The 22,858-nt window shown below is 55.4% G+C and overlaps 2 protein-coding genes across 2 annotated transcripts; one reads left to right on the top strand and one right to left on the bottom strand.

The window, feature by feature from the left end:
• Positions 1 to 4,794: 4,794 nt before the first annotated feature.
• Hhatl (hedgehog acyltransferase like) lies at positions 4,795 to 12,954 on the top strand. Its single transcript, XM_021172825.2, has 12 exons — positions 4,795 to 5,037; positions 6,539 to 6,657; positions 6,889 to 6,956; positions 7,391 to 7,504; positions 7,635 to 7,829; positions 8,073 to 8,282; positions 8,424 to 8,592; positions 8,947 to 9,091; positions 9,201 to 9,236; positions 11,850 to 12,051; positions 12,324 to 12,465; positions 12,730 to 12,954. The coding sequence occupies exons 2-12, from the start codon at positions 6,552 to 6,554 to the stop codon at positions 12,852 to 12,854; spliced, it is 1,512 nt and encodes a 503-aa protein (XP_021028484.1). The 5' UTR covers positions 4,795 to 5,037; positions 6,539 to 6,551; the 3' UTR covers positions 12,855 to 12,954.
• Positions 12,955 to 13,052: 98 nt separating this feature from the next.
• Positions 13,053 to 19,448, bottom strand: Klhl40 (kelch like family member 40). The gene is made up of 6 exons (XM_021173002.2): positions 18,124 to 19,448; positions 16,996 to 17,156; positions 16,599 to 16,706; positions 16,321 to 16,506; positions 14,246 to 14,392; positions 13,053 to 13,670 (listed from the first exon to the last, which is right to left on the bottom strand). The coding sequence occupies exons 1-6, from the start codon at positions 19,273 to 19,275 to the stop codon at positions 13,559 to 13,561; spliced, it is 1,866 nt and encodes a 621-aa protein (XP_021028661.1). The 5' UTR covers positions 19,276 to 19,448; the 3' UTR covers positions 13,053 to 13,558.
• Positions 19,449 to 22,858: the final 3,410 nt, after the last annotated feature.

Genomic DNA, 22,858 nt, shown 5'->3' with positions numbered 1-22,858 from the left:
ACAGTGGGTCTTGGGACATGGGCAGTGTGTTTTCGTGGCAATGGTGAGCTAGAGGGTACTGCAGGAGCAGCCCAGGATACCCTCATCTCAGTGGCTATAACAGTGTCATCCCCTGGTCACCCATAGCTATAACACAGGCAGAGCAGCCATACATACTCACACACAGGCACACAAGCAGTGCTGTACAGGCATTGAACAAATGGGTACACACATGCAGGTCTATGGCTGTCAACACATGGGATGAGACACAACCATGTGTCTCCCATGAGACACAACCATGTGTGTAGCTTGTGACACTGTGACAGTACTCTCTGGAAAGCCTGGGTTTCCTGAGACCCTGGGTGTTCAGTCCATTCTCGGGCCACCCAGAGAGTCCTGAAATCTCACAGACAGATGCAGCTGAGGCCATTAGGATGAGTTGGCAATTCCAGTACCATCCCAGGAGTCTTAGGGAGAGAGAGTGTTCCCCTGGATGCTTATGCAAGCAGTGGGCAGAGAGAGGACAGGAAGGCTTGTGCTCGGAAGGGACAGTATGTGACTATAAGAATCAGGAGAGTCGTGGACATATTCTGCAGGCACCGAGAAGCCTGAGAGAAGTCTGGACATGTTGGAGTGCAGGTGCCAGACCTCAGCAGAACCGATGGAGTGGGGAGCAGGCAAGGACCAGCCAGCCTCCCTTAGAGGGATGCATGTCTGCTGTGGCCCCTCTCCTGGGCAGCTGGAGGAAGGAGCCCTGGCTTGTGCAGACATGAACCCTAGCTGGGAGCCATGCAGCTTCATCCCACTCAAAAGTAGCTTGGCTCTGGGCAAATCATTTACTCTCTCTACCTCAATCTCATCTTCATCTCTGAAATGGGACAGCACTAGAAACCTTGTTTGGAGGGCCATTCATAGAGTAAGTCATCTTGCTAATTACTTCTGTGCAAGGACGAGTGTCTGTAGGCTGGTTTCATCCATGCCAGTGAGAGAGTGGTGTCGGGCAGTGGGAGAGAACCCACATCCTGCCAGAGCTCTGTTACTCTGGGCGGGCAAACACAGGGGAGTGCCACACGTTCTCTATGCCACCCAGGTGAGCATCTGGCTGTGGGAAGCCATGGAACCCCAGTCCTCGGAGGTAGAGAGCGAGCAGTTTGGGATCCCTGGGCTTCATGGAGGCCAGAGACAACAGGTTCTCAGTCTTGGGCATCTCAGACATTGCTGTATGTTTCAGAGCTGAGAACAAAGTGAGGGCCCTGGGGGCAGCTCAGTCAGCCCCAGGGCCGAAGGGAGAAGAAGGCAGGGGGGAGGGGGTGCTGGGTGGTCCCCATGAGGGTGAGAGCGAGCCCTTGGTCCATGGCTTGAGCACAGGAAGGCCTTCCAGTGGGAGATTAGACTCAGCTCTTTAGGGGAAGGCCTATTCCATCATTCAAGCATGGCGGGTCTTGATGAGCAGAGACTGTGTATTATTTTAGAGCTTTATTGTAGAAAGGCAGGGGGAAAGAAAGAAGGTAGAAAGAGAGAGAAGCTGGTCATGGCCTCGTGGAGAGAGAGGGGAAGGGAGGGGGAGAAAGAAAGCTAGAGATGAAAATACGAGAGGTGAGATCTTAAGAGAGTGAGGAGGGGCCAAGCAGACCCTTTTACAGTGGGCTGGGCTATCTTGCAGTTGCAGGGTAGCTGTGGGGAGGAGCACACCTGGCTATTGCCTGGTTAACTGTGGGAGTGGAGTCCAGCCAGGATACCAGGAGCTTGGGACTCTGTCTGCATGACTGATAGTCACAAGATTATGGAGTTGGGGGCTCTGTGTGTCTGGTGCCTATGTCTGTCTGGGCACATGGCTCACTGTTCTGTCCTTTATAGAGTTTCTACTGGGTCTCTGGAGTAAGTCTCACTCTACCAGAAAACAGGCTGCCTTTCACAGTCCCACAGAGTAGGAGGGGAAGAGGTCCTGCTGCCAGATGCCATAGTGGGTTTCATTTGTACCCTGTGGGGTGAGCTGGAATCTGACAGAGATTTGTCTGCATGGGCAGTCCTGACATATGCTGGCTCCTGCAGGAGCTGGACTTAAAGGCCAGTGAGTATAGTTTATAACACCTCCAGGCAACCTCAAACAATTTGCATGGGGCTTTGTGCCAGGGCCCATCCCCCACCTCTGCTGGCTGAGGTAGACCAGATTCCCAGTGTCCCTCACTGCCCAGCACACAATGAGCTAGGAGGTTCAGCATGTGTTGGGCAGCAACCAGTACACAGTAAACACTCAGTAAATGCCCAGTCTCTGTAGTCTCCCTCTTAAGTCAACACACACTTGCTGAGCAGTGTCTCCAGGCACAGAGGTAAGACAGATGAGCTCCCTGGGCACCAGCTGGGTAAGGTAGCTGTCTCCAGCTGACCCAAACAAACTCCACTGTTACCAGGCCCTTTCCCCATCCCCAGAGAGTCCAGGACAAGGTGGCTTCCAGTGGGAGTATCCCAAAGCAGCCTGTCTCACATCAAGTCCCTGTGAGCCAACAGATCCCCTCCACATGCACCTCAGACTCCGAAACTACATAGCATGCACATAGCTACCATACCCAGCCGCCACCCAGCATGCACTGCTGAGCACACCCAGGACGCTTGCCCACATTTATGTTAGGAAGCAACATACAAAAGGCTGAGCTGAAGAGCCCGGGCCGTCCCTCTTCACAACTTTCTCATGGAGCCTTGAGGTGGCAGGAAGTAGCTCCCAGTCCAGTGCAGGCAGGTCTCGGCCCAGTCAGCTTCCAGTCCCTTGTTTGTTGGGCCAGTGCCCCACCCTACAGCCTCCGGCACAAGTGGGAGGGCTCACCAGTCTCTACCCCTCTTCCTGACCTCACACAGGCCACCTTCCTGTGTGCTGCAGTGTCAGGGTCACCAGGGAGAGGGCCCTGCCTCGGGGTCTGGCTCCCTAGCACCTCTGTGAGCAATGAGTTATGCCCACAGGATGAGTCAGTCACTGGATCCCTCAAGAGCAAGAAACCCAGGTAATAAATGAAAATCAGAGGCCCCAAAACAGTGGCTTCAACTTTTCACCCTTAGCACCTCCTGAGGGTGTCATGTTCAGTGGCACCTCTCCTGGAGAGACTCAAACATGTCTACTCGCCCCAGAGGGAACTGACCAAATAAGCACACCACCAAAATCCAACTTGGTAGAGCAGTGAGCTTTATTGCTTACAGGAATATGGGTGAGGGTTACAGGAGCAGAAATGACTCAGGGACAGCTGCGTCACCAAAGCTGCCCCAGCACAGTGACAGCTCACAAGGCTGGAAGCCTAGAGCACATTGCACAGCCTGCAGGCCTCTCGGCGTGTTGAAGAGTTTCCCTTCCAGGTGGCTCAGTTGACCTAAGTCCCTTCCAGGTGTCTTGGTGCCCTTACAGGGCGTCTCAGCAGCCCTTACAGTTAAATTGGGAAGGGTGGGGTCTGGTGTATCTGGTCAGTTTCGGGGAGTTGCCGAAGCTCCTGAGTTGTCTACTTCCTTAGTCATAAGGAGCTTCCTTCCCTGAGGATAAAATGTCTCATCTCAGAGGACACTGCTACACAGCACACCAAGTGCATGGCCTGCCCACGGGGCCTCACCTGCTCTGCTGCGGATAGACTGAGGTCTCCCCCTGTGGGGCGGGAGGCTACTGTCCCAGAGGCTACTGGATTTGACCTTGACTATTTCACCTTAGGCCTCAGTTTTCTTTCTACCAACTGGAGACGGTCCTTGTGGACTGTGGGGACATTAAAGAGAGTTACTCTTCCTGTGTCCTGGCTATTATTATTTACTATCCGTGATAGCTACTAATTGTGCCTCAACACACTGCTCTGGTGTCAACCACACCTGCCCAGAAAGCCAGAACCTTGCTGAACCTCCCCTCGTCCTTTGATCCTAGCCTCCTCTAGCATCCCGATCGCAGTCAGCAGCAGACAGCCCCTCCACTGCAAACCCCTGCCCAACCCTGTTCAGGGTCAGAGGCCAGCATCATGGCTTCTTAGTCACTCAGGAGAGTATGCATAGTGCCCTCTCAGCTGTGTCCTCTGGGCCCACGTGTCTGCATTCCTGGGAGGAAGCTCATGGCCTAACTTCCAAGGGTTTTTACAGGACCCTCCTGGGTAGAGGCATACCTTCTGCCCTGTCCATCCTCAAGTGAGCTTATATGGGAGGTCCCAGGACCTTTCCTTGAGCCCTTGTACGTGAGAGCAGTCACACATCCTGACCCCTCTACTGTGGGGATCTCATCCTAGAGGAAGACTCAAGAGTGAAGATCTCCCAGGGCCCCTGCCCATCGCAGGCCTCAGTTGCTTACGGATTTCATGTTAGGGCTTCTTGCCTGCCACTAAGAGGACACCATCCATTCCAGGTGATCCTGGTGTCACCCCTGGAGCCTCCAGCACCCTGGTCCTTGCCAGTACCAATTCTACCAGAAATGCTAGCCCTCCCCTAACACCCATGCCTGTCTAGCTCAGGCTCTTGTCAGGATAGAGGCACAGGGTGGGAACTAGGTAGACCTGCCCTGGACACCCTTGAGGGGTCACAGGTAAAGGCTGTGGCTGGAGTTCACAGAACCCATGTGTGCAAGACTGCACATACAGTATATGGGCGCCCAGGCAGTGGGAGCAGGGTTGACCAGAGTTCTGCAGAGATTGCCTGGAGGCCTTCGTGGAAGAAGAGATCCACAGGCTTTCCAGGGCTGAGGAGAGGGAGGTCAAGTGAGGCCCAGGTGCCCCTGCCTGAGCCTGTGTCTCCAGAAACCTCCTCTCCCTCTCATCACCCCCACATCCTCCCTGCCACTCCCCGCAGCTCCCTGTGGCCAAGAGCACTGCAGCACTCGGCTCTGCTCCACAAACGGTCTGCTCCACTCCAGGAAGGCCACCTCCTCCTCCCCCCCCCCTCCGGCTGTCACCACTCACCGCTCTAGCCTCCAGGGGGTGGGGACCCCAGAGCTGGACACACCCCATCGAAGCCCCACAGCTCAGCCAGCCGGACAGACTCACGGTCGGACGCAGGACCCCGGAGCCCTGAGGTGGGCAGCACGCCAGGGTCCCTCGCAGCCTCTTCAAGGTCAGTGCAAGTTGGGTGTGCAGCCCTTGTGGAGCTTTTGAGGCCTGTGGGTCTCATCTCAGAACCCTCATCCCAGACCACGAGCCCCAAGGTGGGCTTCACTCCAGGTGCACCTGAGCCAAGTGCTGGGCAAAGGGCACCCGGGTCCACAGTCAGCACAGGTCCAGGGGTCCATCAGGAGGGGCCCCAGGCTGGGGGCCAGCCCCTTGCTGAGGCCTCTCTGGGGACACTTCCCACCGGCCATGGGGAGCTAAAATTGGAAAGTGGCGAGTGGGAGGCAGCTGACACAGCTATTTTGTGCGCTCTTCATCCGCTCCGGTTTCACTCTCCTGCTCCACTAACCTGATCCTGTGCCTCCCTCCCCCACCCTGCTGATGAAGAGGTGTCTCAGCCCTCCAGCCACAGTGCAGAGGCTGCTCAGGCCAGGCCGGGAACGAGCAGGGTCAGCTTGGTCTGGTCTGAGCCGGGACTCACCAGGAGCACCTGCCCTTCAGAGAAGCTCACTGGATGGCCTCCCCGGGTCCCTGACCCTTTGTGACCCACACCTTTCTGTCAGTGTAGCAAGAAGCGGCCTCCCAGAGCCTCAACTACAGGGCTGGAGGAGCCAGATCTGCAGCTGGGAGATCTTGGGTTGGGAGAGATGGGGTGACCCTAACCCATCTCCAAAAGGGCACTGCACCGTGTTCCCCTTTCCCTCGGTTCCAGGTCTGAACCTAAGCAACCACTGGAAGACTGGCAGCCAGGCTGAGAGGGTGGGAGGGGCTTAGGTACTGGCCCAGACCCCAGGGATGGCCCAGCAGGGTAGCCAGAGGGAGTGACCAGACACATCCTGGACTTGATACCGGTCAGCACCTTGGACAGCAGCCAGCGCCCTCCCAGTTTCTGCCTGGCCCTGCCTGGTCCAGCTCTGGCCACTCTGGGGCCTCAAATAGCACAACGTCCAGCCTGCAGCAAGAGCTTAGACTACACAGCACTTCAAGGGGGACAGTGGGTGAACACAGGCAGGGACCTGAGATAAAACAGACTCACGGCTTGGCGGAGGAATGGAGTCAGGCAGAGCCCGGAGTTGAGCGAGTCTGGGAAGTTAGTACTAGAGGAGTTCACGGGATCTCAGGGGACCTTGTGGGCAGGGCTTTGCTGAGGTTAAGGGAGGCTCACTGTGAGACGGGAGAACTGACAGAGTCTCCCCCATGGAAAAGACCCCATGGTTGGGGAAGTCTTGCAGGAAGAGTTTGGTGTCCCAAACTTGTCAGCCCATCAGAGAGGTATGAATGAGAGGAAGCTAGTCTGTGCGAAGTCTGGGCTTTGGAGAATCATCAAAGGAAGCAAGATTGAGAGCTGCAGAGGAAAGGAAGGAGGTGTCTGTGTGTGTGGGGGGGGGGGGAGATTTACTGACAGCATCCCCAGGGGATGACTGAGTGGACCAGTCTCCTCAGAGGGTCCACCAGGGGAGGCAAGGCAAGGCTGGGACTGGGAGTCCTCACTCATGCTTCTCCTTCAGCCCTCTCCAGGCCATGGGCATCAAGACAGCACTGCCCGCAGCTGAGCTCGGCCTCTATTCACTGGTGCTGAGTGGTGCCCTGGCTTACGCCGGCCGAGGTCTCCTGGAGGCATCACAAGGTAACAGGGGAAGAGGGGGGTCTGGGACAGGAGCTTGGAAAGCCTCAGAGTTCTAACCAACAGACCAGAAACTTGGAGGCTGCAGACCCTGAGGATCCTCTAGGCCCCGGCTTGGGCACAGTTTCAAAGACCCCTGCAGCCCAGAAACCCCCCCTTTCTCCCTCCTCAGGTGGGGTGGCCCAGGGAAGACATATATGCGGCCCCTACTCATAGGCTACATTTTGTTCTCAGATGGGGCCCATAGGAAGGCCTTCCGGGAGTCTGTGAGACCTGGCTGGGAGTACCTGGGCCGGAAGATGGTAAATTTCCTGTGCCTCTTGGGTCCCTGGCCCCTGGACACACCACAACCTACGTCCTTCCCTACTCTATTCTTGCTGTTGTTTTCATGCCGTATGGCAAGGAAGGCTCTGCCTTGAACTTCAGGACCTTCCGGCTCATTTTGTACAAGCCAGACCTCTGGTTCCTGCCTTCCAGAACGAGGCAATGGCGGTGGCGGTCAGGGGGTGGGGTGGGTGGGTGGGTAGAATGTCAGGAATGAGCTGAGTACAAGGGAGGCAGAACTTTGAGGAGTTCTTTAGGACCTTCATCCATTCCCTCTTCCCAGATACCTCCCTCAGAGTGAGGGCAGACACCACCTACAGCCACTGTCCCAGAACTTGGACAGGATCTCTGGTTGGCTCTTCCCTCTTCACTGCCCTCACCTGCCTTTCTTCTCCTTGCTTGGGCTGTCCAGGATGTGGCTGACTTTGAGTGGGTGATGTGGTTTACCAATTTCCGAAACATCATTGTCTTTGCCCTCTCTGGACACGTGCTGTTTGCCAAACTCTGCACAATGATGGCCCCCCAGGTGAGAGGGGCCTCGGGTATGTGGCCTGCCCCTGTCTGCCCCTTCTCTGTCCTGAATGCCATGGAACACCTATCCCAGGGTCCCCTCCCATGTGCACAGAGAAGTTAACTAAGGCCGCTTATGTCCACAGCTCCGCTCCTGGATGTATGCTGTATATGGAGTCCTGGCTGTGGTGGGCACAATGGGCCCATGGTACCTGCTGCTGCTGCTTGGCCACTGTATGGTCCTCTATGTGGCCTCACTCTTGGGCCAGCGTTGGCTGTGCCTTGCCCTTGGTCTGGCCAGCTTGGCGTCCTTCAAGGTTGACCCTGGAATCTCTTGGCAGGTATGCAGGAGTAGAGGGGATAGTGCTGAGACCCCAAAGGTCTCCCCTCCAAGCCTTTGAATAAGGTGACCATTTGCACGCCAGGTTATTCCTTGCCCTATCATCCCCTGCTCATGTTACAGAGCTAAAGCCAGCCACTGTTGCCTGACAGGGCTGAACCCAGCTCCTATGGGAAGCTGGGAAGAGGCTTTCCTCAGAAGCACAGACCTGCTAGTGAGCTGGGGGCCTGCTGTCTCCTTCCAGAGTGGGTTTGTAACAGGCACCTTTGATCTTCAAGACGTACTGTTCCATGGCGGCAGCAGCTTCACAGTTCTCCGGTGCACCAGCTTCGCCCTGGAGAGCTGCGCCCACCCCGACCGCCGCTACTCCCTTGCTGACCTGCTCAAGTACAATTTCTACTTGCCCTTCTTCTTCTTCGGACCCATCATGACCTTCGACCGCTTCCATGCTCAGGTGAGAGGAAACCCCGTGGGTTCACAGAGTGTGGTCGGGTCTCCTTTTCCCCAAGCATGAGCACCCCGTCCTCAGGATGCTGTGTCTCCTCTCCCCAGGCCTTTTGTGGTTTCCCTCTCAGACAGGGCTCTGCCCCTCCAGGTGAGCCAGGAGCCAGTGAGGCCAGAGGGCGAGCTATGGCACATTCAAGCCCAGGCGGGACTCAGTGCGGCAGCCATCGTGGCCGTTGACATCTTCTTCCACTTCTTCTACATCCTCACCATCCCCAGCGATCTCAAGTTCGCCAGCCGCCTCCCAGACAGTGCTCTTGGTGGGTCCCAAGCACAGGGTAGAGGCAGGGCCCTCATCAGAGCACTATCATGCACACAGCACCCAAGGGTGCTAGGACTCGGAACTGAGTCCGAAACGTGTAGGGACGCTCGTTTCCTTCATCACACCAAACCCTTACTCCCAAACCACGGGTGGCACTTGAGGGTGGTGGCTGATTTTCATGGGTCACTGGGGCCTGGCACACACCTCCAGGGAGGTGCAGGGTCTCTGTGAAGGTGAGTGTGGAACAGAAACAAGACTCTCTATCCATGGGAGAGGCAAGGCTCAGAATTTGGTTGTTCATGTGGGGTGGTCAGTGCACTGACCCCCAGACAATGATGTCACCTGTCCCCAGCGGGCCTGGCGTACTCAAACCTGGTGTATGACTGGGTGAAGGCAGCGGTCCTGTTTGGTGTCGTCAACACTGTGGCACGCCTGGACCACCTGGACCCTCCTCAGCCTCCCAAGTGCATTACTGCGCTCTATGTCTTCGGGGAAACGTGAGTGAAGAGGGCCTCATGTCTCTGGTCCCCACACCTCCTTAGCTTCGTCGTCCATGCCCAAAGGCTGTACATCTAGCAGACTCACACTCATGTGCTCTCCCCACAGGCACTTCGACCGTGGTATCAATGACTGGCTTTGCAAGTGAGTTGGAGAACGATACCAGCCTTCCTGCTAGGGGGGGTCGTTGAACGTTTTAGAGATTGGCTCTGGGCTGGAGGAAGCAGGAAGCGGTGAGGAGCCTGTGCCAGCTGCCTGGGTGACAGACAGCTTTGGAGTTTGTGAGGTCCCAGAAATGGTGGGAGTAGAGACACAGTTGGCAGCTTGGTATGAGGTCATTTACTAGGGGTATCCGGGGAGTAGGGCAGCACCCAAATTCCTACCTGCCAACTGGGAAGCTGGACAGGACACTTTCACACAGAAAAACCTAGTTGACATTGGGAAGGCCTACTTGTAGAGACTCAAGAGCCATGCTTGTGGAGACTTGGGGGAGTGTTTAGGCCTGAAAGTCTGGAGTCCAGACAAACCTGGAGGACTGATGGTCCTCCATCCGGTGAACATTATGCCTTGGGTGAAGGGAACCAGGCTCAGAGAGTCCAAGTCCTGAGAGAGAGTGAAGTAAGGAGAGCCAAAGGGGCAGCAAGATGGGGCCACAAGGACTGAGGAAGATCCAGCAGAAAGGCATGAAGAAAGTGGTCAGCAGAAGAGGACACATGGCCATGTGAAGCCCAGAAACCAGAATGTGCAGGCACAGAGGCTCCCAAGTGGGTGCTGCCACATGCTGAGGAAGGCTAGCACTGGCAGCCACGAGCCAGGGAGGGTTAGTGCTGGCAGCCACTAGATGCGGAGGGCTAGCGCTGGCAGCACGAGGCTTCTGCTTTCCTTGGAGAGGCAGGGCAGGGGGAGGAGCTAAGGACCTGCTGGGGAGTATTGCAGGGGATCCTGGGAAACCAGAAGAGCAGCTTCAAGAAGGAGTGGGACATAGTGGGGTCCTTGAGGGAGACAGAGGGTAGCTAATAGAAGCGGGTCCCAGAGGACAGAGGTCAGCCTTGAAAAGCAGGAGGAGGAGAGGGATGGAGGAGCGGGAGAATGGGGAAAGAGGGGGATGACCAGGTTAGTCACAGATGCTGAAGCAGGCAGGGGTGCCAGCAGAGAGATGCAGTGGGCCAGGGGTGTGGTAGCCATTTCAGCAGGAAGATGAAGAGAGTAGAGAGATCCCAGGAGGGACTGGAGGGAGAGCATTTAGGATCCAGTACCTGAGGAGGGACATTTTCCATGGCCTGGGGTGGGGAGTGGCCAGAGTCTCCCGGGTGGGTGAGCAGGAAGAAGCAAGAGTTTGTAATGATGGTGGTGGCTGTGAGCCTGTGGAAGGTGGTAGAGATTTGAAAACTATAAGGCCAGTGGGCATGGACAGAGGAAGCTGCACTGAGCAGAGTAGGACTTTACAAGGGGTGAGATTTCATGTTGGGATGTGATCCTGGGAGTGTGTGGGTGAGGTACGATGGGGAAGAAAGAAAGCCTTGGAGAAGAGGTCCAGGAGTGCAAGGCTGGTGTGTGGCAGGCAGTGTGGCAGGCACTGTGTGGCAGGCAGTGTGGCAGGCACTGTGCGGCAGGCAGTGTGGCAGGCACTGTGCGGCAGGCAGTGTGGCAGGTACTGTGTGGCAGGCAGTGTGGCAGGCACTGTGCGGCAGGCAGTGTGGCAGGCACTGTGCGGCAGGCAGTGTGGCAGGCACTGTGCGGCAGGCAGTGTGGCAGGNGCAGGCAGTGTGGCAGGCACTGTGCGGCAGGCAGTGTGGCAGGCACTGTGCGGCAGGCAGTGTGGCAGGCACTGTGCGGCAGGCAGTGTGGCAGGTGCTGAGTGGCAGGCATTGTGTGGTAGGAGCTGGGTGGTAGGTATTGTGTAGCAGGTGCTATGTGGTTGGTGCTATGTGTGGAAGGCACTGTGTGGTAGGTACTCCAGATGCAGCACAATGCAAGGACCCTGAACTCACAGAACTTATAGTTGTGAGGAAAGTGGGCCATAAGTAGATGAAGATGCACACACACACACGCACACACACATCTAGAGAGTGGAAGGTGTGGGAGAGGAAATGGTGGGACTGGGACTGGGCAAGGGCAGCCGGCCTTGGATCGAAGCTTCTTTAGATTGGAGTCTGAGCAGGCCTCTAAGAGGACATGTTTCAACTCAGGCTTGTGTGAGGTCAGAGAAGAGGAAAGTGTGCACTCTGAGGTGTGAATTGTGTCTGAAGATCCAGCTCACGAGGGGAGGAATGTAGGGTACGAAGTCAGGGCAGGAGACAGACACATGGCCACAGAGTGACTTCATGCCACAAAGAGCTTAATTTATATCGGAGGGTGAGTTGTGAACTGATGTATACAGCCTACAGCCTGAGTACCTGTCCACTGGTGTTCAGCTGAGGTAGGGCTGTAGGCTGGGTGCTGGGCCCTGGCTTGAGAGGAAGCAAGAGAAGCAGTCTCTGGAGTGAGATGTCTCGTAGCAGATGAATGTCTGAGTCAGGAGACTGAGCCAAAGACATAGGCTTGGGTCATCCACAGACTGTTTTTGAAAAATCTCAGGTCTAGGTGGGTCAGAGCTGGGAACTAGAGAAACCCAGCCACAGATATGGAAGTCCACGTTCGCCCTCCACAATTTGGAGCTGGGCAAGGAAAGAAGCAAGGTCCAGAGGCTGACGAAGCACACACCGCCCTGCTGTGCATCCCACGCTCCTGAAGGCTCTTCTCCCGTCTTCCCCGCAGATATGTGTATGACCACATTGGCGGGGATCACTCCACCGTGATCCCAGAGCTGGCCGCATCCGTGGCCACGTTCGTCGTCACCACTCTGTGGCTCGGGCCTTGTGACATCGTCTACCTGTGGTCTGTTCTTAACTGCTTCGGCCTCAACTTTGAGCTCTGGGTACAGAAGCTGGCAGAGCGTGGGCCACTGGCACAGATAGAGGTGGGCAGGAGGTTCCAGGCCATGACTGGCTGGGAGCAGCCTGATAACAGGAGGTGGTGGCACGGTGCTTTCTGGAGTCATCCAGGCAAGCTTGGTCCCTGATCCAGAACTTTCTTCCTAAGCCTCTCGTGTATGCCAGGACAGTGGGAACCTGGGTCTCCCTGATCTCTGAGTGGCAGGGCCCGGCTGCATCAGTCAGCTCTTATCATCCCTCTGGGACTGACCATGTCTCTCTCTCCTGCCCCTCTTGTTGACATATTCTTGGACGGCAGGCCCGGCTATCAGAGCAGATGTCTCGGAGGGTCCGGGCCCTCTTCGGGGCTGTAAATTTCTGGGCTATCATCATGTACAACCTCGTGAGCCTGAACAGCCTTGAATTCACAGAGCTGGTTGCCCGACGCCTGATACTTACAGGTAAGGGGCAGAGTGAGAAGACGAGGTATACGCCCAACCTCACGTGAAGGACAAGAACCTCTTCTGATCTACCTAGCACGCAGGCAACACCCTAGCGCCCGAGGGATTCGGCAGGGGTGTGTGATGCGAGGCAGAGTCTCAAGGATGGATCTACCTAACACACAGGCAACACCCTAGCACCCAAGGGACTCAGCAGGGGTGTGTGATGCGAGGCAGGGTCTCTGGGATGGGATGCTCCAGATATCATGGCTCCTTCTCCCACAGGCTTCCCCCAGACCACACTGGCGGTCTTGTTTGTCACCTACTGTGGTGTCCAGCTGGTAAAGGAGCGTGAGAGATCCCTGGCACTGGAGGAGGAGCAGCGGCAGGACAGAGAGAAGCTGGAGTAGGCATGGGGACAAAGGACCGGGCTCTGCTCAGCTGCTTCTGGGCCCCAGGCCCAGGCCACGGAGCCTGACCAATAAAATAAAAGACTTTTCTACCATAGTAGTCTCCGGACTCGTTGTCCACTCTGGGCAGGGCATTGGCGATTCCCGGCTTTGGGGGAAAGGGTCATACATGAGACATGATGAGATGCCCTGTGAGCACAGGACCATCACTAGCCAGCCCAGCACTGGTCAATCAAGCCCTTAACCCCCAGCCGTCGGGACACTGGTTCTTTGTGGCAGCTGATTCTAGACCCTGGGCTAGATGCTCAGAAAGCACTTTATTGTTCCTGAGATTCCTACGGGAGATCTGGGTTAGCCACAAGAAGGTGCCATCCACGGAGACACTCCCATCTGATCGGCACGGGTACTGAGTCCCTTGGGAGACCCTATGGCACACACAGACAGCCAGGGTAAGGCCAGGACACAACCTGGGATGCTGGCCTATAGCTTTGCAGTCCTTGGGAAGATATGGTGTCCCCAGAGGGACATTGAGAAGCAGGCAACAACGTCCCTTCCCTGACTGAAGTACCCTTTCTGACTCATCCTGGGAACCCAAATGGCTCTGGCGTCTCCCAGCTCCTCCCTGGATCCCATGATGCTCCTTTTTTTCTGAAGCCACAGGACATGAAGGAGGCTCAGTGAGGGTCCTGCACCGGTCACATCGGTCACATCTTGGTCAGGCGAAGCACATTGAGGCGCACAGGGAGGAAGGTGGCGCCAGCTGCGTAGGCGATCTCCCGTAGGACCCCCTCCCACTTTTTCTCATCCTCGTTGTATCTGAGGGGAAGGGAAGGTGGGGACAGGGGTGGGAGCTTCATCAGCTGAAACCAGGCAGGGACCCCACAGTGTGCCGCTGGTGGCTGGCGTCCTAGGCCACCTCCGAGTACATCTGTTTCTAAATGGCTTTCTTGTGCTTAGAAGTGGAATCCCCATAACAGACCCCCTAAGAAAAGACACCCTGTGGTCTAAAGCAGCTCCCTCCCAGGAAAAAACATCTCCTGGGTCCCCACCCAACTCAGTCCTCTTCTCCTCTCTGCAAGAAGTCCCCTGACATGGCCACACCAGGGGGAGCGTGTAGAAAACAGCTCTTGGAGCTGGATCCAGCTACCTCCCCCCCAAGACTCACCCTTCTAGACAAAGCACCTCAGAAAACGGGGAGAACAGACTCTGGGCCTGTGCCCTAAGCTAAGGACTGGCTCCTGTCTGTGACCTGGGGGTGCTCTGCAGTGGAGCAGGCCACCATGTCACCTGCCCTATGGATTGGTGAGAATCTGGGGTGCAGGAAGACTATTTGATGACCTTGCTCTGAGACGACTCAGGATCCCCCCTCAGGTCCTCAGGGCTGGGCTCACCTCCAGATGTCATTGAGCTCCGTGGGGACCAGCTCTCCAGACTCCGTCTCCAGAGTGGCAAAGCCACCCAAGGCATAAAGAGTGCCAGCCAGGCTGACCAGGCTGAGCGAGCTTCGTTCCTGTGGGAAGGCCTCAAAGGAGGTCCACCTGGGGATGGGGTTGGAGTAGAAGTAAGCAGTCCAGGGCTTCAGCAAACCTCTGTTCCCACCCGCTGGGAAGCCGAATTCTAGGTTGCAACCAACTCTGGGCAATCTCCAGTTTACTAACCTTTAATCATCTACAATGCTCGGCTCCTCCCAGCCCTGCTCCCCACTTTCCCTTTGACCTTTAATTCCCTCCCCATGCTCCTCGCCCTCCACACCCCTTCCTCATCACCTTGCTATTCCATCCAACCTGCATCGTGAATGGAGCCCCTCCACACTGTCTCTCTCACTACACCTGTGACCTGGTATTGCTGGACTCTGGCTCAGGCTGTGGTTACCTCCAATAGCCCCGTTCTTTTGCATACCCTCCGTCCCTGTTTTCCAAGGCATCCTGATGGCTCTCCTGGTGTCTTCAGTCCCTGGCATTCTGCTGTGGGGAGTTCCTCCTACACACCCCCAGATACCCCAAGTCTACATTTCCTCAATAGGCTCTCAATTTGCTGCCTGATGCCAAAGGTTTCCCTAACAACCAGCCTCTGAGACTTAAAAACATCTATGTCACCCTCTTTCCCATGTAACACCCAACCCACAACTAAGCCCAACACCCAACCCACAACTAAGCCCAACCTACTACTAAGCCCAACCTACAACTGAGCCCAACACCTAACCTACAACTAAACCCAACACCCAACCCACAACTAAGCCCAACCTACAACTAAGCCCAACACCCAACCTACAACTAAGCCCAATACCCAACCTACCACTAAGCCCAACACCCAACCTACCACTAACTCCAACACCCAACCTACAACTAAGCCCAACACCCAACCCACAACTAAGCCCTACACCCAACCTACAACTAAGCCCAATACCCAACCTACAACTAAGCCCAACACCCAACCCACAACTAAGCCCAACACCCAACCTACAACTAAGCCCAACACTCAACCCACAACTAAGCTCAACACCCAACCCACAACTAAGCCCAACACCCAACCGACAACTAAGCTCAACAAATGACCCACAACTAAGCCCAACACCCAACCGACAACTAAGCTCAACAAATGACCCACAACTANGCCCAACACCCAACCGACAACTAAGCTCAACAAATGACCCACAACTAAGCCCAACACCCAACCGACAACTAAGCTCAACAAATGACCCACAACTAGGTCCAACACCCAAACCACCAATAAGCCCCCCAAAAGATCCACAACTAGGCCCAACACCAACCTACAACTAGGCCCAACAAAGACCCCACCACTAAGCTCAAACAATGCCTGTTGATAATGCAGCTCCTCTTCCCCACCCATTCCTAAGAAGCCATGCTCCAGTGCCTCCCTTGACTTAATACACCACCAGCTTTAGGACTCTGTCACCCCTTGTCACAGCTATAACCAGACCCTTCTTTCTCTGAGAAATTTCTGAGTCTTCTGTCCCGTGACAGCCAGTGAGGCATGGAGCTTCAACCCATGGAAGCCATTTCACGGGCCTTAACTAACCCTTTATCTATCTCTCCTGTCCCAGGACCTTCCCATAGCCCTTCACCCACAGACCTCCATCTTGAGCATGGCCTTCCTTCTGAGGAGCCCCACCTTTTGGTGTTGGGTACCCACTAACCATCTTTGCTGGGTGGGTCCCACTGGTTTCTGTTTCCTGAACTGACTCATTGCTACAGCATCAGAGCCAATCCGTTGCCTGGTAGCAGCCCCCAAATGAGGAACCCGTCAACCCCAGACCCTACCCTGGGAGCCCTTCTACAGAGTATCCTGCAGGAAAACCTTGGATGACAGGAGGGGCTACTTCTATGCCAATGTCCCAAATCAACATGGGGACCTGGGCCTGTGACCCTCAGCAGGGCAAACAGGGGTGAGACAGGTGCACTGCCACGGGGTGGGGTTGGGGGTGGGGGCAGGGCAAAGATCATACTTGTTGTCTGCGATGCTGTACACCTCTGAAGAACTGGTAAGCCCTGTGTCTGTCACCCCTGCGGCCACAAAGATGCGGCCGTCATGGACCGTGGCCCCAAAGAGCGATCGGGCTGTCTGCATGGGTGCTAGCTCCTTCCACTCAAACTTCTTGGGGTCGTAGACACACATCTTGTTCAGACATTTCCTGTGGGGTGAATGGGGTGAGTGATGAGAGACCGGGACAACTGCCTGCCCCTCGGCCACACAGAACCTCCTCCTCACCAGGCTGAACCTCACCTGTCTTTGCCTTTGCCACCAATGACATAGACCAGGTCCATGTGGGAAAGGACTGTGTGGCCATACACAGCGTAGGGCAGCGGGTCTGACTCACCCCATTTGAATGACCTGGAGGAACAAGCACAGCTCAAGCTTGTGTCAAGTCCAGCTCTCTGCACTCATACCCACAAGACACAGGCAGACTGCATTCAGTACACTCCTGGAACCCCTCCCCTTGAGCTCTCCCGCCTTCGAGCCAGCCCATCTCCCCCTCTGCTCAAGGATTATTTTTAGGTCTTCACCCAATGGCTGTGCACCCTTGCAGGCCTCCTGGTTGCTGCTGTGGTCCCAGCCCAACCCTAGGACCCCTGCCCCAGACCATCCTGTCCCCTAAGGTGGCCCCGTCCTGCCCACTCACAGCCTGTCGTAGCACAGGACTGAGTCCAGGCTGTCTTCGCTGTCCTTGAGCTCCCGGCCGCCGACCACGTAGATGGCGTTGAGAGCCTCCCCCAGGCCAAAGAGGCAGCGAGGTGAGGGGAGAGGCGGCATCCCCAGCCACTCAGAGTCCAAGTGGTCAAACTGTGGGCGGGCAGTATCTTTGGGTCAGCCACCACAAGCCTCCTGTGCTCACCTCCTGGCCCAGATCAGCCAAGTTTCCCCCTCTGAGAAGGAGGCCCCCCTGTGGCTTTGGATCTTTGGTGACCATCTGTTCAAGGCTCCCCACCCCCACCCCCCACCCCCCACCCCTGCCAGCCCCTGCCCCTTAAAATCTATAGCCTTCCATGCTACCCTTTGTATCTGCCTAACCGAGTGGTTATAGGCACAAAGAGCCCACCTTGGAGAGTTGTCCAACAGCTGCATTGTGTGTATGGACACTTGATACTATGTAACCTCTGAAACTTCCCCCGGCCAGCTTGGGAGAGCTGTTAAGGCCTGTGGACTTGACCTTGGCCTCCAGCTGCCCATTTGCTCCTGCCTGCCTATAACCGCTCACCTGGCTCTGCTCTGTCACAGGACCACCAGCCTGGGTTACTAACTCCCTCCCCCTTCATATCTCCAGATTTCACCTAGCAGACAAGGCTCAAAACCATGGGGCCAGGCTGTAGATTCTCCCTCCCTCTGAGGTCCCACATTCACATCCTCAACCTGGGTCTGCTTGCCTGTCTCCCAGACCCTGCTGAGACTCAGTTTCCTTCCCTGGAAACGAGAAGGCAAGGTGCTCTCTGTGTGATAATCTGTTTCCCACCCCTGTCCTGGCACTTCTGTCAAAGCTCTGCATATGATTCTTCTCCATGTCTCTGCCCCCAACCCCTGTGCTGGGCCAGGGCCTCCAGCTCCCCAGCTTGTTGTACACTGAGCCTAACACAGATACTAGACTCTTTGGAAACTGGCTGTAACTCTTCCCACTTCAAGCAAGTAGCTGCCAATCAAAGGTCCTAGATCCAATGACAGTCCCAGGTAGACACAGGCCCTTCCCAAGCCCTAAGTTGCCTCCTAGTACCCAGAACCCAGCACCAGTCCCTTCCTCTCAAGACTGGCCAGGCACCTGCAGGAAGTAAGCACTCATAGGGTCCTCCTTGTTGTCCTCATTGTAGAAGAGGCCACCGGCCACGAAGACTTGGTTCTCCTTGGTCACCAGACTGACATGGTTCTTGGGGATCTGGGTGGACAGGGATGCACAGTAGCACTCGTTGGCGGCTGGGTCGTAAGCCACAGCGCCCTCCTCGCTGATCATGAAGATGAGATCCTGCAGGAACATGCCGAAGCGCAGAGTGTCATTGAGGATCCCGGGCAGCACTCGTTCCTCATCGTCCTCAGCCTTGGTGTCTTCTGTGCCCTGGTTGGCCTCCTTGGCCCGAGCTGTCTGCTCACCCTTTTCCTTCTTCTTCTTGCGCAGTGTAGTGAGGCGGCCCTCGTGTGCATCCTTCACCATCTGCACCTTGCGCAACAGCTCGGGCTGGGAGCGCACGAGTGGGTGGCGCTCCACGCGGCTCTCCAGGAAAGCACGAGGCAGCAGGCGGCAGCGAACGCTCTCGAAGACCGTGGGCAGTGCGCGCTGGCGCTCCGCCTGCGCCTCGGCATCTCCGCTGCTGGCCCAGCGCATCACAGCCTCAAACACTGCCTCCTCCTTCTCTACGTTAAGGCCGTCGCTGGAGATGATGGCGATCAGCTCGTCAGCCGAGAGTCCTAGGAAGTCGTTGTCCCGCGCCACCAGCGGGAAGCGCGCGCAGATGAAGTCGCGCGCGGCCACAGCCAGACGCGCGCAGTCCAGCAGGAGGCCGAGGCGGAAGACAGCCAGGCAATTGGCCAAGCACAGGCGCTTCTGCAGAAACGACACGCAGATGGTGAAGATGGACGGGATCTGGAATCGATGCGCCGCGGCAAACAGGTCTTGCACGCTTGCCTCATCCAGCGCGATCTCTGATGTGTACAGGTAGTGCAGCACCTGGGACACTATGTCTGGCGACACCTCCTCCAGGCGTAGCTCTCCCGCGCTATCTGGCTCAGCCAGGAAGCGCGCGCGGAAGTAGGGGCTGCAGGCGGCCAGCACCAGGCGGTGGCACGGGAACTCGCGCTCACCCACGCGCACTACACAGTCTAGGAACTTGCCGTGGTCCAGCATGTCCTTGAGGCCGTCTTGCAGGAGCGTCTGCTGGTACAGACGCTGCTCCTCCGCCTGCTCCAAGCCCAGCGTCATGGTGCGGCTCCCTGGAACTCAGCAAGTCTGTGTGTCTGTCGAGGGCAGCCCTGCACACCTCTGCTGTCCTGTGGGGCTGTGCACTGACTGCGCAGCTGTCTGCCCTGGGCTATATATAGAGGATGCCCAGACCCTGTAAGAGGAGCTGCTGGCCTCCTGCACATGACGCACAGAGGACAGCTGGGCAGAGGCTTTCTCTCTGAGCAGCCTTGAGTCAGCGATGGGGGCTCATGGGGCGAGGGTAGGGTGTGTCTGGGCCTTTCCAGAACTGGAAGGTCTCTCGACCCAGAACCCAATTGCCTCTGGATTCCTTAGTCTAGAAATGTTGCTGCCTATGAAGAGGACTCTAGTCCCTCTCCTTTCCACTGTCTTCCAGGCCTGAGTGCTCACAGGCTTCCTCACAGACCATATCTCATGTGGCCACTCCTGGTTATAGCATGTTTGGGTGTCCTGCTTGGTGAACATGTCTTTTTCCTTGGCAATCACTCCTAAAATGGGAAGGAGTTTCCTCTGCCCAAACTCAGAGACCTTCCTTTAAACAAACTCCTTAAGTCAATAAGGGTAGCTGTTTCTCTGTTGGGCCTCAGTTTCGTCTCCCATTCAAGGAGGGAGAGGAGCTAGAATCCAAGGGTCTCAGCTCAGCTCTGCTGAGGGCCAGAGACCCTGGGGTAGCATGCTCCAGGGTAGGCTCAAAGGGGTCAAGCCTGCTAGAAAATTAATTTCCTAGGGTTCTACTATTTGGGGGTGTTTAGACCTTCAAATCTTTAATATTCTAGCAGCGTTCTGAATGGTAGTGTCCAAATGGTGGAACTTCAGGGACTCTCTCCCATTGTCCTTGGTCCATTTGAGGTTTACCATGTTTCTACCTGGCCTTGGGGCCCCTGTAGTTGTCTGTCTGTCTGTGATTTGAGGGTTTGAGGAGTTTGAGGAGTTGAGCCAGGATACCCAGTCTCAGTCCCCACCTTGCTCTAGACTCCTGTCCACCCCTCCACCCCCCAAATCTGCACATTGGCTTCAGACTCCAAGAATAACGAATTCTCCAAGCGCCAAAAGCTGCAGCTGTGGGTTAAATTTAGCCCCGGGACACTGGTAGGAGGCATAACGGGCGCTCCCCAACCATGCCTCTGAGTCATTTGTTTATAACCTTGGGCTTGTGGGGGGATAGGAGAAAAGACCTGGGGGGTGGGGGGAGAGGACTGAGTCACATGTCCCTTCTATGATTCCAGAAACATTACTGCCTGTCCTTCCTAAGTGGTGACGGTCACTCGGTCCTAGAGGGGCACGTAGCTGGACAGGCTCCAGAGGTGTGCTGCCCACCTTTCTGCAACATCAAGGGCTAGTTTGGGGCAAGCTGGGAGGGTTTCCATGTCAGTTCTGGACAGTGGGACATTTCTAGAAAACATTGCCAGCAATTCGCTGGATCTCACGACTGCTACCTGCATGAGCCAGAGCAGATGTGCCCACTTCTGACGTCTTGGGGACCTCTCCCCAAGTGAACAAAAAAAATGTCTGTGATCACAGCCTCACTTTCCAAGGACCTGAGCAGAAGACAGTGACTAAAAATTAATTCATAACTGCCAGATGACTTAATGTCATATTTTGGGTTTATGACCGATTCTACAGTGCTCATTCCCTAGCAGGATTCCCAGCAGTATGTTTAAATGTGGCTTGTTCATCCACTCAGAGCCTACTGTGTACTGGAGCTAACACAGAGTTTAGTGGCGTTTGAGTCAGTTGTGAATACTGGCCCTGTGGAGCTTACGTCTGTTGCGGTGGGCATCACGGAGTGAGAGCAGCACATACATACCTCTGTGGTACAGCAGATGATCCTGAGAGCTACAGACAGGGGAGCCAGGGGCAGCGACAGGTGACAACACAGCAGAACAGTGGAGTTGGTTCACCCCTGCCTCCAGTAGAAGACAACCCAGGCCTGCCTGTTCCTGACCCTACCTAGCAACAAGGCAGTGCAGGAAGGCTCATTCCTGTCATAAAGTAATCCCACATGCCTCACAAGTCCACGCAGAGACTGCTCGGGCTGATGAAGTAGAAGCCCCACCAACAGCAAGCATCCAAGGGGTGTATTAACCTTGCACACTGGGCCTGACACTCATTCTCCCACTCAGAGGCACCAAGGAGGTTGGCTTGGGGAATCCTGAGTCCCAGGCCACACTGGTGGAGTAGGATGGGAGGGATCTGCACAGCCTCTGACAGTTGTACTGTCCTTTGAACTTGAGTTCGCAAAAACAGACCAGGGCCAGACTAGAGGGAGCTTAGACCAAAGGACTTGTCCCTGGACTGGGAAAAAACAATTTAACAAAGACCATGAGCAAGAAGCTTAATCTGACCACTTCTTACAATAAGAGACCATAAAGACCACGAGGAGCATTAAATGCTAGAATTGTCTGGAAAGGATTTGAAAGCTGCAATCACAAAATGTTTCAATCTATTAAAAGTTCTCTTAAATTTCCCAGAGCAGAAGCATCTCACTGAAGAAATAGAAGTGATACAGGAAAGTCAAGTGGGAATTACAGACCTGAGAAAATACCCCAACAAGGGAAAAAGCTTCCTGAGTGGCCCTGGTAAACGGGAGAGAACAGCCCGGCAGTCATGGCGCACACCTTTGATCCTAGCACTTAGAAGGCAGAGCCAGGAGGATCTCTGTGTTCAAGGACAGCTACAGAGTTAGTTCCAGGACAGCCAAGGCTACATAGAGAAACTATGTCTCAAAAAAAGCCAAGAAGCCAAAAAACCAAAACGAAAAAAGAAAAAAAAGAAGTGAGAGAATAACCCCACTGCAGGGAAGAAGCTGAGACCCTTCCCCTTCCAGGCAACAATGAGGTGTTATGATGAGGAACATCTACAGTTACAAAAGAGGGTCTCGGGCCCATGAGGCAACAGCTGCACTGTATCCTAACCCAGAGAGAGAGAGAGAGAGAGAGAGAGAGAGAGAAAGAAGAAGAAGAAGAAGAAGAAGAAGGAGAAGGAGGAGGAGGAGGAGGAGGAGGAGGAGGAAGAGGAGGAAGAGGAGGAAGAGGAGGAAGAGGAGGAGAGGGGAGGAGAGAGAGAGAAAGAAAGAGAGGAGAGAGAAAGAGAGAAGAGAGACAGAGACACACGGAGAGACAGACACACAGACAGACACACAGAGACAGACTGAAAGAGACAGAGACACAGACAGAGAGAGACAAAGACAAACAGAGACACAAACACAGAAAGGCAGAGAGAGAGAGAGAGAGAGGCAGAGGGAGAGATGGAGAGACTGAGAGAGAGAGACAGACAGGAGAAAGAGAGTCAGGTCTAAAGGTAAGCTAAGTAAAAATTGCTGAAAACCCCTGAAATTAGTTAAGACAAATCAGGAGAGGCAAGATGGCCCAGTGGACAAAAGTGTCTGATGACCAGAGTTGGTTCCTTGGAACCACGTGACAAGAAAACAACTGTATCCCTCATGCATGCAGTGGACACACACACACTCACACCAAATAAAAAAATTAAGCCGGGCGTGGTGGCACACGCCTTTAATCCCAGCACTCGGGAGGCAGAGGCAGGCGGATTTCTGAGTTCGAGGCCAGCCTGGTCTACAAAGTGA

The sequence above is a fragment of the Mus caroli genome, chromosome 9 (assembly GCF_900094665.2).
Source record: "Mus caroli chromosome 9, CAROLI_EIJ_v1.1, whole genome shotgun sequence".
NCBI lineage: Eukaryota > Metazoa > Chordata > Mammalia > Rodentia > Muridae > Mus > Mus caroli.
The sequence above is the reverse complement of the archived record's forward strand: the minus strand, read 5'-3'. Positions and strand labels throughout refer to the sequence as shown.